General features: G+C 35.4%; 1 protein-coding gene across 9 annotated transcripts in view; it reads left to right on the plus strand.

Moving 5' to 3' along the window:
* The window catches only part of YAF2 (YY1 associated factor 2), a 66,898-nt gene that overhangs the window by 48,231 nt on the left and 6,355 nt on the right, over window positions 1-12,312 (plus strand). The window contains exon 7 of one of the 9 annotated variants that reach the window (XR_002777490.1): window positions 1,823-1,899. The exons of 6 other annotated variants lie outside the window; for them this stretch is intronic. Coding sequence is in view for 1 of the 3 variants with exons in the window: in XM_023524085.1 (XP_023379853.1) it covers window positions 11,944-11,966 (23 nt within the window). In the remaining 2 variants the exon portion in view is untranslated. Of the gene's footprint in view, window positions 1-1,822; window positions 1,900-11,825; window positions 11,967-12,312 lie in introns of those variants that run through there. 2 more of the 9 variants (XR_002777491.1, XM_023524085.1) reach the window with 2 other exon arrangements.

Consider the following 12,312-nt stretch of genomic DNA (forward strand, 5'->3'; position numbering starts at 1 on the left):
TTCTGTTTTTGGTGACAAAATTCATCAATTTTACCTGAAGAGCATATTTTGCTTGTTTTGTAAAAACCTACTTGGTTTGTCAGGGAGGTACTATATAGAAAATTATTCAAAAGCTTTGATACTTCATGCCACTATTTGACTAAGGATTATAATATAGTCACTAGAGGCAAAAGGATACTGATTTGTTAAAAAATAGTTTTCAGATATTTATCTGTACACTTCTTATTCATACTTTTCCAGGTACTTGTGTGTGCACATCAACACTTGCAGATTCACTTACCTCAGACATAGTGACTGACATTGTATATTCTGTTGAAGCCCTGTTCAGTGTTTAGTTTGCATCATTATTCTGAGTTCTGGTATTTCTAGAATTATTTTCATATCTATATTTATGAGTTAAAACAATTTTTATGAATTTAGATTATACATTACAAAATAACAACGGGGTTTCTGTGAAAAATCATAATCGACCTTACCTTTTAAATTTATGATTATACCAGGCTGCCTGTGGAACACTTGATAATCAACTGACAGGGCCCACTACTGGAATACAGACCATGCTTTGAGAACATTGCACTCAGCTGTTCTAGTAGCAGTTATTAAAACAACTACAAATCTGATTATTAGACAAGAAGTAACAAGTCTGGCTGGTAATAGGAAAGGGAGAAATAAAATGAAAGGAGCAATACTACTACATGGTGATCACAGTGAAAACAAGTATCTTACCCACATTGTGCCAAGAAGCAGAGGAAAAGCAATAGGGTAAGGAGTAAGGAGAGACAATACAAAATAAACGCTATAACAGGAATAACCGACAGCACAGAGTAAAGGTGGAAATTGCAAAAGAGTGAAAGGAAACACCACCAAAATAGAACAGCTATATGAAAATATTAAATGAAGGACAAATCAAGTATTTATTTACTTCAGTAACCTCAAACAAAGGACAAACAACTTGTCCTCCACTGAAGGTGCTGTAATCTGATGGGTGATTGTTGTAGTCTAGTGGTGAGCTAAGTCAGTATTGTAACTTACGTGTAATGTATAAAGATTAAGGGGATCAGAGCTAGGTGTTTCAAACAAGCCATCCTGCAGTATGGGTACTAGATTTCCTGTAACGTACAGTGGCATCTCAGTTCTTGTAATATAATAGGTGTTTGTAAGCATCTTAGTTATCTATTGCTGTATAACAAATTACCTCACAGTTTAGTTGCTTAAAACAAAAATATTAATTACCTCACAGTTTCTTTGGGTCAGGAAATCTGGGTAGAGTTTAGCTAAGTCCTGTGATTCAGGGTCTCACGGGCTACAGTCGTCTCTAGGCATCAGTAGAGGGAGAATTACTTCCAGGCAGGCCTTAGTTCCTCACTGGCTGTTATACAGAGTATCTCAGCTCCTCACTGACCTGTTGACCAGAGGCTTCCCCCAGTTCTTTGTCACGTGAGCCACTCTGTAGCGTAGCTCACAACAAGGTAAGAGAGGATGAGCAAGATGGAAGCTAGAGTCTTTTAGTAACCTAATTTTGGAAGTGGCATCAATCAGTTTTTCTGTATTGTTTGTTAAAGGACTTTACTAGATTTAGCCCACTCACAAGGAAGAGATTAGAAAGAACATGAATATTGGGAGGCAGGGATTATTGGCATCTCAGAAGACTGCCTGCCATAATAAATGTTTTCATGAATGAGTGAATGAACAAAAGGAGAGAAACTGAGGGAAATAGCTTGTACAAGCATACCTCAATTTATTGTGCTTCGTTTCATTGTGCTTCACAGATGTTGTTTTTTTTTGTTTGTTTGTTTGTTTTGTTTTTTTTACAAATTGAAAGCAAGACCTTCCACCAGCAAAAAGATTATGACTTGCTATATTGTGATGATCTGGAACCGAACCCGCAGTATCTCCGGGGTATGCATATACTAGTAAATCATCCATATGTATAGGTTGTAAGAATGGAAACTGAACCATAAAAGAAAATTAATCTCTGGGTAAGATTTGTTTTAGCTAAAAGTAGACATATTTTGATCAGTAAGTACACTATCAGGTCGTTCATATCACAAAAGAAAAGCTTAGAAAATATAAGTGCTGTTTTCTGCAGATTTTAAATCAAATAACATCTTTTAATATTGCCAATCTCTATATTTAGAAAAGATAGAGCATCCAAATTTGATATATTTCAGTCATTGGTTTTCAACCCTCCCTGCACATTGGTATTACCTTGGAAACTGAAAAACTAAACCAAAAAGGATATTTGGACTCTGTCTCATGCTAAATAAATGAGAACCCCTAAAGGTGGGGTCCAGACAAGCATACATTTTTATTTTATTTTATTTTATTTTATTTTTTTTATAAAACACCTCAGGTGGTTCCAGTGTGTATCAGGTTTAGGATCTGCTGATTTAAGTAGTTCTTAATGGAAAGATTAAAGACGGGGTGCACCCTTTCTTTGGTTTAGTACAAATTGAAAAAGGAAATAATTTTATGAACAAGCTTTCTTTATTCAGCATGTATTTATTCAGTGTCTAGTAAGTGCATAACACTTTCTGTGGGGTAAAAAAATAAGTTTAAAATCGGGCATAAGCTATACTTCATGAAATAGTTATGTATGTATTTATCTGACATAGTCCACATGTGCTGTAGGGTTTCAAATGGGATCTGGGGTGAAATGTAGTATCTTGTTTCACTTGACAGATCCAGATCCTGGGGTCTGATTTTGAGAGGATGACAGTTTAGCCAGCACTTTGACCGTATTCTGTAGATCAGTGGCTGCAACTGAGGAACTTTGAAAAATACCAGATTTCACTCCTAGAGAATTTTACTCAGTTGGTCTGGGTGGGGCCCAAGTATTGTACTTTTAAAAAGACTTTCTGTGATGTTCATGTGTAGCCAGGATTGGAAAACTGTTAGAGAATCATTTATGGTCCCTGGAAACTTTCGAATAGGAGGGTTTAATGTTCACCCATCCATTAAAAACACTCTAGGTATTTTTTATGTCATAGGTACAGGGCAAACAGTAGTGAACAAAATAAAACAGGAAAAGGTCCCTATTTACACTTATGGTGGTGATAGGGATCTTATATTCTTTTCTAATAGGGAAGACAGGCAGTGAACCAATAATATATAATGTGGTAAGTAGAAACAGGTGCTTTGAAGAAAATAAAGCATAGTGAAGGAGACAGTAATAAGTAGAGTGGAGAATGTCGTTGGAGGGGAGATGCTATTTTATGTCAGGTTAGGAAAGACTTCCCTGACAATTGGCATTTGAGCAGAGACCTGGAAGAAGTGAGGAAGCGAGTAGGTGGAGGAGATAGCAGGGGAAACTCCATGCCAGAGTAGAAGGCCAGTGAGGTTGGATGCTATGGACTGAATCCCTCTGTCCCCAGTTTTTATGCTGAAGCCCTAATCCTCAGTGTGACTATTTGGAGATAGGGCTTTTAGGAGGTAATTCAGGTAAAATGAGGTCACAAGGGTGAAATCCTAATGCGATAGGATTGGTGACCTTCTAAGAAAGGAAATAGAAATCTCTTTCTCTACCATGCGAAGACACAGAAGGAGACTCTGCAAGTCAAGAGGAGAGCACTCACCAGAAGCCGAACCCTACTGGACCTTCATCTTGGACTTTCTAGCCTCCAGAATTGTGAGAAAATAAATTTCTGTTGTTTAAGCCACCCAGTCTACAGTATTTTTTCATGGCGGCTCAAGCTGACTTGACAAAGGAACAGAGGATGCCAGAGGGTAGAGTATAGAAAATGAGATGGGGAAAGAGACTAAATCTGGTAGGGTTGTGAACTAGAGCAAGAAGTTTGGATTTTATTCTCAATTGCCATATATTCTGGTTGCCAGAGTATATATAACAAAGAAGGGGTTTGGGTGAGGAGGAGGAACCCATTGAACTGTTTTAAGCAGAGGAGTGTTATAATTTGATTGACATCTGGAAGGATCAACTGACTGCTTTGTAGGAGAATAATCTATAGCAAAGTAGTTGAGGAATCAGGGATATTAGTTATGAGAATATTACAAGATATGAGGGCAGTGAGAAATCCAATTCTAGATATATTTTGTAGGTAGAATAGAAAGGATTTGCTGTTGAATTAATGTGGGTGTGAGAGAAAGTGGGAAGGAATAATGCTTCTCTGTGTTTAGTCTGAGCAACTGGAAAAATGGAATGCTGTTTTCTAAGATAGGAAGACTGTCAAAGAATAGAAGAGTGGGAAAAGGGAAGAATCAAAGGTATATTGTTGAGTGACCTTAAGTTATTTTTGAGTTGCTACTAGACATCCAAGTGAAAATGTTAAGTAGATAGTTGCTTATGTAAGTCTGGAGTTTAGGGGAGACATGAGAGCTGGTGAAATAAATTTTGGAGTATCATAGTATAGCTCGGTTCTTAACCTTGGATGCACTTTAGAATTAGCTCGGGAACTTTCAAATTTCTGAGCCTGTCCCCACTCCTAAAGATTCTTATTAAACTTGGGAGCAGGGCTCATTCATTCCTACTTTTAGTTGATTAGTGGTTAGGTTAAACATTTATTAGACAGCTTTTATTGAGGTATTATTGACATACAATATACAGCACACAATTAAAGTGTATAATTTGATGTTTCAACATATAAATATGCCTGTGAAACTATCACAATAGTGAACATATCCATCATCACCAGAAAGTTTCTTTTCTCCTGTACATACCTCATTCCTGTTTCAGTTGCTAGGCAACTACTGATCTGCTGTGTAGGTTAGTTTGCATTTTCTAGAATTTTATAAATGGAATCAATCATATAGTATGTACTCTTAGTGGCTTCTTTGAGCATAATTGTTTTGATACTCATTTATGTTTTTGCATGTATCAGTGGTTCATTCCTTTTTGTTGCTGAGTAGTATTCCAATGTATGAATGTACCACAATTTCTTTATTCAGCTGTTGATGGACATTTGATGGACATTTGTGTTGTTTTCAGTTTCCAGTTTCAGGCCATTACAAATAAAGCTGCTGTGAACATTTGTGTACAAGTCTTTGTGTGGATATATATTTCTAGATAAATATCTTGGAGTGGAATAGCTGGATGATATGGATCACATTTTTTCCACATATTTCAACGTGAGGAGTTGTATGTGTGCATGTTTGTATGTGTGCATGTGTGTGTCCTTGAGAAAAATTTTTATTCCCAGAAAAGATTATTTAAGAATTACTTTCATTATTAAAGTTAATGTTCAATTTATTAGTTTCAGTTTAAAAATGTAGTTTTTAAAGCAATGTTAATTTTTATAAATATTATTCTCCTTATAAAATTTAACAAAATTTAACTTTTTTTCCCCTTTAGCATAATTATTTTAAAAAAGCATTGCAGGTTAATTCTAATTAGAATCAGTGCTGAGAACCATTGTGTGGATGATATTTACAGCTAAGGACTGAATGAGGTCACCTAGAACAGCATTTCTCAAGCTTTTGTGTGCATAGAAATACCCACAGTTCTGGGACAAGGTCTGAGAATCTGCATTTCTAGAAGGGTCCCAGGTGCTGATGCTGCTGGTTGGGCTGGTGGATCATACTTTGAGTAGCAGCATCTTATAGGGTTTAGTATAGATAGGAGAGAGATCTCAAGACTGATTCCTGGGGTACCCCACAGTTTAGAAATTGGGAAAGAAGGGAAGAAACCAGTAAATATGACTGTGAAAAGGTAGCTAGTGAGGCAGAAAAAGAATTGGAAGAATGTAGTGTTCTAGAGACTTGTGAAGAAAGTTTTGCTGGAAGTGAAACAGTGGAAAACTCAGTTAAAAGCCGCTTGAAAAAACAAAGTAAGGTGAGAGCTACAGTTGACCAATGGATATCATAAAATGATTGTTGATGACCTTGAAAGAACTAATTTCTGTAAATCGAAAGCCTGACTGAGGTGAGCCCATGGGAGAATGGAGGAAAGAAGTGTGGAGAGTAAGTATAGACAAATCATTTGATGCTTGCAGCAGAAAACAACAGAGAAGTTGTGCAGTGGCTAAAAGGAATGTGGACTTAGGGAAAGTTTTTTGTTGTTGTTCGTCTGTTTTTTTAAGGCAAGAACTATAATGTGTTTGTATGCTGACAGGAATAACCTGTTAGAAAAGGATATATTTTTGTAGGAGGAGGGAAAGGCGATAATAGCAAGAATGGTGTCTTGGAGAAGTGGTGTCTTGGAGTGGTGTCTTGGTGGGCAGGTAGAGGCATGGCCTTCATAAGACTGGATAAGGAAGTTAGAGTATATGGGCACAGATGGAAGCTTGTAGAAATGTTAACAATTTTAATCTGTTTTCTCTGTGAAATAAGAATCAGGGTCACCCCATAATAATAAAAAGAAAAGGCATGCAGTAAAATAAGTTTTGTTCAGTGCTTTATCCCCAGTACTTGGAACGGTCATTTGAATATTGTGTTTAATAAATATTCGTTAAATAATTGAATGTAAGGAAGAGTAATCTTGGATTGGAGGGGAGAGTGCAAGGAGTCAGGTAGTGTAGGAGGCTGCTGTGGGGTTAGGCTAGTGTTGTGTTCATGGAAATGATAACAAGAAATTGTTCCAATAATATAGAAGAAAAATTGAAAGGACTCAATGTTTATTTGGCTAAAGGGGAGGAAAAGTTGAGGATGACCTGTTTGCATCTCTGGAGAATGTCCTTGGTCTTTCAAATTAAGTGAACTGTGATGATGTATAATGATTTGAGGAATTTTTCAGAGACTTAATTGCTGAACACTCTAACCTAGTTTTTATAGCAGATGTAGTCATCTCTTTTATCTGTGCTTACCAAGGGCTATCTTAGTAGTTGCCAAGAGATCAAGTCTCCCCTGCTGCCACTTCTCAAGAATTTAGGGAATATTATGTTCTGGAGTTCTGCAGAAGGGTTCGATATTGAAAATCAAATATATATAGAACTTCGAGTAAAGACCGTTTAGAATACTCTGCATAGATTCTTGAAATGGTGAAGAATATTATACCTTGCATTCTATAAGCACATTTAGGCAAGTGACAAGAAGAAAGAGTACATTGAATCTGAGGTGTAAATATAATTGGTGTAGTGTGAATACGTGGTTTTCTAATTGTATTCCTCACAGCTACACCTCAGAGATAAATAATTGGAAGATTTGAGGGTGAGCACTGAGCACATGGGATTTCCACATCAACTTCATATATATAGGTTGGTTTTTTTAGTTTTATATGTTGAGAGTCCTTGTAAGATTTTGTTGGTGTGATGATTCTGCTGCAAAAACAGTAATAAAACATTTGAATATCATTACTATAGGTAATATTTGAATTTTGCTGATAAGTCAGATAGTGCCTGATATTAGCAGAGTAGATAATTCCATTATTTGGAGATGGAGAATACCACTTAGAAAGGACTCTTTTATCCTTTGATTTAATAATAAATTTTTATAGAAAAACATGTACATTAAGCCCTTCATCTCATTTCTATGGAAAAGAAGTAAATGTCTCAAAAGCAAAGTGGCATCAGAAGTTTTTTCAAGAAAACAAATCCTTAGAAGTTGGCACCTAATTAAACCAGTATTCACATGATTGATAAATAGTTTTTATGCATTGTATTTAACTTGTTTTTATAATATTGTTAATATCTAGAGATGTTTGTTGAGCATGTAATACATGTAAGAGCTACTTTACAAGGTGCTGGGGATATAGAAAATAGGTAAGATGCGATCTTTTCTCATGTAGGGATTAGAGTCCATTTGGTGGGGCGATAGAACACAGCCATGAAGGGATCAATTGCATTACAGAGGAGTGTGGAAGACCATGTTTCTGCAAATGTGCTTCGAGGATTCCACAAATATTTGATAGCACATTTCTTTTAAAAATATTTTAACCATTTAAAAAGTAACATGTTATTTCATTGTGTTCTATGCACCAAATATTAATATGCACAGACCACTAAAGCTAATTAATTTTTCAGATTAATTTATTCTTTTTTTTATAACTTCAAAATAGAAGTAGCATATCCTTTATTTGTATTCCTCAAACACTGAAAAAAGACACATAGCCCTAGCAACATTTTTTAGTTATTATTTTCCCTCTTCCACCTCTGCCATCATGTAATAGTTTCGCTCCCAAGTTACAGTCCTCAACACCTCTCTAACTCCCTCAACAAAGCAAAACTTCTTTAGCACTTTCTTTCTAACTTCATTTCCTTCTGATTCTCCTTCACAAAATTTCCAAAACTGATGTGTCAAGTAAGATCTTCCTCAGAAAGCCTGGGAAGGGAAGAGTCATTGAGCAAGCCAGGCTACAAAATGCTCTTTTGAGGGCCTGGGGAGGAGAAATCCAGGAATTGGACATGAAGTCATTTTCATCCCTTTATGCTTGCGTATCCTTGGTAGGCTGCATGGAGCTAGTGCTCTATGACTGAGTCTTCAAATGACAATATCCTAGATGACTTTTTCACAAAGTCAAGAATTGTTATGTGAACAATATACTTTTAAGGACAAAAAAGAAATAAGGTTTCTCACATGAATGGTCATTCAACATAGAAAGGATTTTATCATGCAGTACTTTGCAGCAATGAACCTGAACCGTTTTGTTTTGCTATAAGGACATGTGATGGTATTCTTTCATCTTCTATGTTTTTTGACTCCAAAATTTACTTGATATTCATTCATAAGTGGATAGACATTGGAGGATAGGTGTGTGTACCTAGTCAAAAAATGAAAGTGGTAATTAATTTTGGAGTAAAGAAAATTGCTACCTTCAAAAAAATATAAACTGTCAGTATTTTTAAAGTAAAATGTTTTAACAATGCAAGTATAAGAAGAAGTAGAAGATAAGCCAAAAATCTGTCAGAGATGTACTTGAAAGCAAGAAACCAGTGTTTACAAGATAGATATGTTTCTAGGATTAGGCCTAACAGCTGATGAGGATTTAGTTACATTAAAAGAACTTTGCCTAGTTTAGGTCTATATACTTTCAAAACCATGTTATGGAATGAAAATCTGGGTTTACTATACTTCAAAATGTTACTTAAAAGTTTAATATTCATTGTTCTTTTCTATAAATTATTCATGAAATGACAAAAATATATTTAAAAAAGGGGTCCATGGTCATGGCTGTTTTTCCTGGTGTACTTATGGTTAAAACATGAACTAAAGGTCTTTCCACCCTGTCTAAAATAAGTCCTCTGTCTATTTTCTCTATGGGAGCACACTTATTTTTCTTATTCTTCTTAGTGCTTTTAAGAAAATTTACTGTTATTTAATTGGTTTACTTTGGTATGGTGTCTACCTCATCTGCTAAGTAAACTATATGAGGGCATGGACCATGTCTGTCTTGTTTATGCTGAATCTCCACCTTACCTAGTACCCAGCTGTGTAAGGGTGCAATAAATTTGTCAAGCAGCTTGGATGCTTATAAAATCTTCCTTGGTTAGATTTTTGTTGACAGTGTATCAGCAGACTCACAGCAGGTTTAGGATTTAGTTCAGCCTTTTTTACTCATTGAGATTTATTAAATTGCTTCAATTTACCATATATTTTAGCAGATTTCTTCTTTCTGAGCTGTAATGCTGTCTCTTTTAGAAAAGAACCAGTAATTGTTTTATATCTTGCTTGCTTTGTTTGTTTTACCTGTCCAGTTTGACAAAGCTAAATTGTGATGAGGTCGATGAAGCTTAAAGCATTTTTCTTAAAATATTTAGCACACAGAATTTGTGTTGCTATTGTTGGGCGGGGAGGGAAGATAAAGTTAGAAATGGCATTTATTAAGTCAACATGTACCAGCTTCCTACTTCATGGGAGGTCAAACAGCTCCTACAGACATTTTATTTTGACGAATAGTAAATATCCATTAAATGGTTATGGAAATGTTATCCTTTTTCTTATGTTACAGTAAATCAACAGACCTACCAAACTTTACACAGTCTATTTGTGCTATTTATGAAGGATACATAGAAACACATAGGGATTCCCAAGTTTCTGAATACCATATTTCACAAGTTATAGCCTAATCTTATAGCAAGAAGATAACAGTAGAGTGCATTTGGGATGTGGCTGGATGGCACTTATTTTACTAATTAGATGACCTTTTTGTCTTCTTTATACATAATCTTTAGCATTACAGGTTATTGTCAAAACTACGAATGATAAATTCCTGAACATAAAAAGACGTACCTTATAAATGATACCCTGCCCCTTATTTTATGAGTTAACTGTCTCTTACCTCTAAAATTCCCTACTATCTTCCTTATTTTTCTCATTAAGTAGAAAAAGGATCACAGTTAAACTTTATAAGCTCCCTACAGATAAGACGGCTTTTTTTTTAATAGGGCATAGTGAAGATGAGTCATTTTATCATATGATGAAAAGATTGTCATAAGCTTTGTCTCCCTTTCCTTCAGTGAAAGATCTTCTTTTTTAAAATCTATTTTATTATTATGACATTGGTTAATGAAATCCAGTACAGTTCAATATATATATATATTGCATTGTGTGTTCACTGCCCGTAGTTAGATTTCCCTTTGAAGGATCTTTGAGCTCATATAGCTGTAGGGAGCAGCAGCAAATTTTATTTCAGTAATTCAGCTATATATATATTTATAATGATTCTTTTCTTCCAAAGATAAACCAGTTCAAATAAACCAGTATTAGAGGAGCAAAGTTACAATCTTTAAGTGAAAATCAACCATCATTGGTTGAATAAAAAGATGAACAATGAAAACAATGAAATAGTACACATTTAGTAAACATTTAGGATAAAAAGAGAAAGGGATATAACTATTCAAGAATAAATAAATAACATTTTTCTTAAGGCAAAAGAGAACTACTTTAGAAAATTTGTTGGTGATTAAAAAATAAAATCAGTAACAACATTAGGTACAGAGGTTACATGGTTGCTTATCAGACCATTAGTCTCACATTTCCACCCGCCCTAAGGACAGCTTTGCTTATATTTTATAAAATCTACAAACCCAACATGTCCAGTATCAAGTTCATCAGTCCCTCCTCTTTGGAATAGTCCTGTTCTTGGCTTCCTGCAACTGCTTGTTTTAGTCCATTTGAGCTGCTATAACAAAAATACCATAGAGTGGGTGAGATATAATAATTTATACAATAATTTATTTCTCACAGTTTTGAAGGCTGGGATGTCTAAGATCTTGGCACTGGCAGTTTCAGTGTCTGGTGAGGACATACTTCTTCATTGACAGCCGTTTTCTCACTGTATCCTCACATAGCAGAAGGGCCAGGGATCTCTCTGGGGTGTTTTTTATAAGAGCACTAATCCCATTCATTAGGGCTCCACCTGCATGACCCAATCACCTCCCAAAGGTCCCACTTCTACTGTCATCACCTTGGGGGAGTAGGATTTCAACATTTGAATTTTGAGAGGATACGAAAATTCAGTCTATAGCTCTATCCTTCCTAATTCTCCCATTTCTTTCAGTTTTACCCCCATTTGGGGGGGAGTTCTTTATCCCTCTTATTCAGGCACACATTAGGTTGTGTTATCCTTCTGAAATGCATCAGATTCACTGCTTCAGTTCCATTTCCCAGACTACACCATAGAATAGATCCTTATTACCATTACTTCATTTCTAGTTTGATGTGGTGGTCTTCTAGCTTGTCTCCTGATTTCGTCTTTCACCTGACCAGTTCAATTATTCTTTCTCTGTTGGTTTTGCCCTGCAGGAGAGTGTACATTTATTGAGTATTTTGTTATTACCACTGAGAGTTTAACACAGTAGAATTCTAGATTCATAACTCATTTAGAAATAAATGATTAATTTAACTCAACCTCACGATTTTATGAAGCAAATCATGCTCTACTTTTTTTTTTTTCAGAATAATGGATCATATTTTATATGGGCCATATAAAAAAGAAAAATGGTTCTAGGAAGTTTCTGGAGACAAAACTTGTTAAATATGAAAAAGATTTGGCAACAGTTATGATTCATGAAGTTGGGGAATTAGGATTATCCCTTTCTCAAATAAAAGTGGTAGATGTTGAGGAACAGTGTCACAAAGTAAGTGGGTACCCACTTGGAGACAAATGCTAGAGGTATGGGGAAGTGATGGATCATGTTATAAAGATATTCTGTACCTAACCACAGCACACATGATATTACTGAAAATCTTCATGATCAGAGTATCTATGGTTGATAGATTTAGATCTTATGGGAAAAACAGCAATTGAGAACTGAGGTCATTAGGGAATCTGGAGAAACCTAGAAAAATAATTTTACTTAAAGACAGCACTAAGTAAAGAGACTATAAATAAATTATATATCTTAAGTTAGTGATAATGGCTACTATATAACTAACATCAATTTACTGATTGCTTAAAACTTCAGTATTTTACTCTAGGTTCAA

This window comes from Pteropus vampyrus, unplaced genomic scaffold (assembly GCF_000151845.1).
Source record: "Pteropus vampyrus isolate Shadow unplaced genomic scaffold, Pvam_2.0 Scaffold441, whole genome shotgun sequence".
Classification (NCBI taxonomy): domain Eukaryota; kingdom Metazoa; phylum Chordata; class Mammalia; order Chiroptera; family Pteropodidae; genus Pteropus; species Pteropus vampyrus.